General features: G+C 44.7%; 1 protein-coding gene across 1 annotated transcript in view; it reads right to left on the bottom strand.

Annotated features, from left to right (window-relative positions):
• ST3GAL4 (ST3 beta-galactoside alpha-2,3-sialyltransferase 4) overlaps positions 1-3,037 on the bottom strand; it is a 211,609-nt gene that overhangs the window by 22,045 nt on the left and 186,527 nt on the right. Inside the window, exons 5-6 of the mRNA XM_019509055.1 lie at positions 1,167-1,248; positions 134-214 (exon numbers count right to left, since the gene is read on the bottom strand). Of these exons, the coding sequence (XP_019364600.1) occupies positions 134-214; positions 1,167-1,248 (163 nt within the window). The remainder of the gene's footprint in view (positions 1-133; positions 215-1,166; positions 1,249-3,037) is intronic.

Here is a 3,037-nt window from a genome sequence, read left to right as displayed (position 1 = left end):
GACCCTTCAGCTGACTCCTCAGCCCTCCTGCCCCATCTCTCAGTCCCAAAGCCTTCAGCAGTGATCCTCCCCAGGCTCTACTGATCCCTTCGGAGCAGAGACCAGACCTCTAACACACTAGTTTATTACTCACTTTCCTATGAGCAATGCAGTTTTCTTTTCCACCTCTCCTTGGGGACACATTGACTTCTCTTCTTGCACAGGGAAATAAAAGCTGTAAGGCAAACAGCAAAGATGGCAACTGCCCTAGCCTGGGCTGTCCTACTGATCGCTGTAGGTACAGACACCAAAAAAACCTACCTCAAATCTTCTAATTTACTTATATTCTGAGCTCCTCCCACCCCTTGGATACATCTTCACTGGGGAAAAAAGTGCATTTTTAGCTCATTACTTAACCCCAGGCTCTCCCACAGTTTTTAGCATATTCTGCTTACGTGTTTAAGTTACAAATTTGCCTCATCTCCATTACACTTTTGCCTTGTGTTAGTCACCACCAGAGCTGGGTGAATAATGGATTTTTCAGATCACTGAAAATTTAGGAAAGTTAGAGAAAAGTTCATTTCAATTTTAGCCAGCTTCACATGTTTTACATTCCTTACGATAAACAGAAAGGCATTCTCTAAACAAAATTGTTTCCATGTGGAAACATTTTGCTATGAAACAAAGCATTTTGAATAGTGAAATCCACAAAAATCAACTGGTGATTGATCTGGTGGTGGGGAGCAGGAGGGAGAGGAAGGTAGGCAGAAGGTTCATGGGGGAAAAAAAATAATGAAAAATGTTGTTGAGCTCTGGTTCCCACGTGCAAAGAACAAAACAGCTTTTATCCTCATAAAGCCGAGTCTTTCAGGCTCACGGGTTATGATCTAAGGTTTTAAAAAATCCCAGGCCTAGAGAAACACCACCAGAAAAAAAAGCCCCAAAGCATTCCTGCACAATGTCACCGGGCTCCCCCATCCGTGGTGCTGTAGGAGGGATCAAGTGGTGAAATTCCAAAAACCAAGGTGATGGAGGTCTGACACCACTTTGCCAACCTGCCTCATCCGCCACTGGTGTGACCATCCAGCACCATTTCCTATTTTGAGACTGAGACATCCCAGAAGGCATCAGAAAGGGCAGAAAAGACCAGCCTCTTGCCTCCACTGGAACTTTGAAAATACACTCACAGCTGTATGTACCTCTCTTCCCAGGAGGTATAATACCACACCATCACGGCAAACACCACCAGCAGTGCGAGTATCTTCCAACCTACACAGGGAAAGAGACACAGAAAATGCTGTAAACCCAGATGATGGCAGTAGGACTATAGCACACAAGAACTAGAACATCCAAGAGATGTGCATGTGAGTGTGTACACATGCACACACACACTCAGCCAAGGACTAATTCACTGATAAACAGTATTCCATCTCAGTTTGTCTGTACAAACTTGGGCATATTAACACTCAGAAAGATGCTGGGAAAAATCCCTCTTAGGAGTAAAGTTTGGGGATTGAGCTTCCAATAATCTAGCCCAATGATTCTCAATCAGGGTATCGTGGTACCCTGGGGTGCTTTGAGATCCTTTCAGGTGTGCCATGGAGTGCTAGGAAATGTTAGCAGCTAGGTGTGCAAACATGATTTACAATCTAAAATCACAGATTCCAAGTAGGAATCCAATAGGGTCAAAAACATTTTAATCTGTGGTCTGAGTGCTTTGCAACAGAAGAACCACTCTATTACTTTTCTGTAGTCAAGAAAGGAGTAGAAACTAGGAAACATTTTCCAAGCGGTGCCCAGAGTCTAAAGAGGGGTGTCTTGAGGCAATAAATGTTTAAAATCACTGGTCTAGATATATGATTCCTACAGCACCCTCCTTACTGTAGCATTTAAGCACAATGATTGGCTAAAGAAGATAAAAGCAGAACAAGATAGAAAATGCCTACCTAAGACTTTTCCTCCATCTTTCCCTGACAACAGAAGACTTTTTTCCTTGCAGCAACATTTCCAGTGCTACGTCCTGTCTAGTTTTAATGAGCCAAGCAATTGGATTTACAGCATTCTCTGGGGACGTGACAGATTGCCTGATGGTGACATCTACTGGTTTTTACTAAGTTTTCCAGTACCTAACTTCTTCCTATTCCTCTTACCACAGTCATATCCTCTCAGATTACTCCAAATAAAGTGCTTATATACCTCTATCCTGTGTAGTCAGCCCACCGCTGTATTATTGAACAGACATAATTTAGCCACAGTATATGAACTACTGGCCTGACTCTCCTCCTGCTTAGGCCTTAGGTACCTACAGTCAGTGGGCTCTTAGACCCTGATCCAACAAAGCACAGCCTTAACTTAAGGACACTGTTAGTTGCAACAAAGTTAAGTGGACAACTCCTGGCACTGACGGTTAGTGTGGGCTTACACAAACTGCAAGATCTTAGCCAAATTACTCAACACCTTGCAGGTGCAAGCCCTTTATATGGTGAAACTCAGGAGTAAATCTGCTGACTTCTCCAGAGCAGGTTTACCAGGGGTAAAAATTATGAAGCAAGAGAGTCTATTTCTTGCTAGAGTTTGAAATGCCTCCCAATTTTATGAGTTGTTTGCTCCTTTTTCAAAGCTGTCAACAGAAACGTTAAATGAAACTAGCACTGATGCCAGCCCATCCCACCCCACTCCCTATGAGGCCTGCCAGTTAGCTTGATTCATTGACGTGGTTTACAGCCTTTTAGCCGATTCCTGTGCTTGTCCCAGCCCCAGCCCTGTAGCAACAGAAACAGCAGCAGCTCCAGCCTGGGCTCTGGGGCCTGGCCAGAACTGCAGTTGCTGCATCAGCTGCTACAGAGCCCAGCTGGGGCTACAGCAAGCAACCCCTGCCCTACCTTTTTAAGGAATATTTTTTGTGTCCTAGGTCCTAGCTGGAGTACTGCGTCCAGTTCTGGGCACTTTAAGAGGGATGTGGACAGCATCGAGAGGGTCCAGAGCAGGGCCACTCGTATGATCAAGGGACAGCAGGGTAGGTCCTATGAGGAAAGGTTGCGGGACCTGAACCTGTTCA

The sequence above is a fragment of the Gavialis gangeticus genome, unplaced genomic scaffold (genome assembly GCF_001723915.1).
Source record: "Gavialis gangeticus isolate Ggan-Ray unplaced genomic scaffold, GavGan_comp1, whole genome shotgun sequence".
Classification (NCBI taxonomy): Eukaryota; Metazoa; Chordata; order Crocodylia; family Gavialidae; genus Gavialis; species Gavialis gangeticus.
The sequence above is the reverse complement of the archived record's forward strand: the minus strand, read 5'-3'. Positions and strand labels throughout refer to the sequence as shown.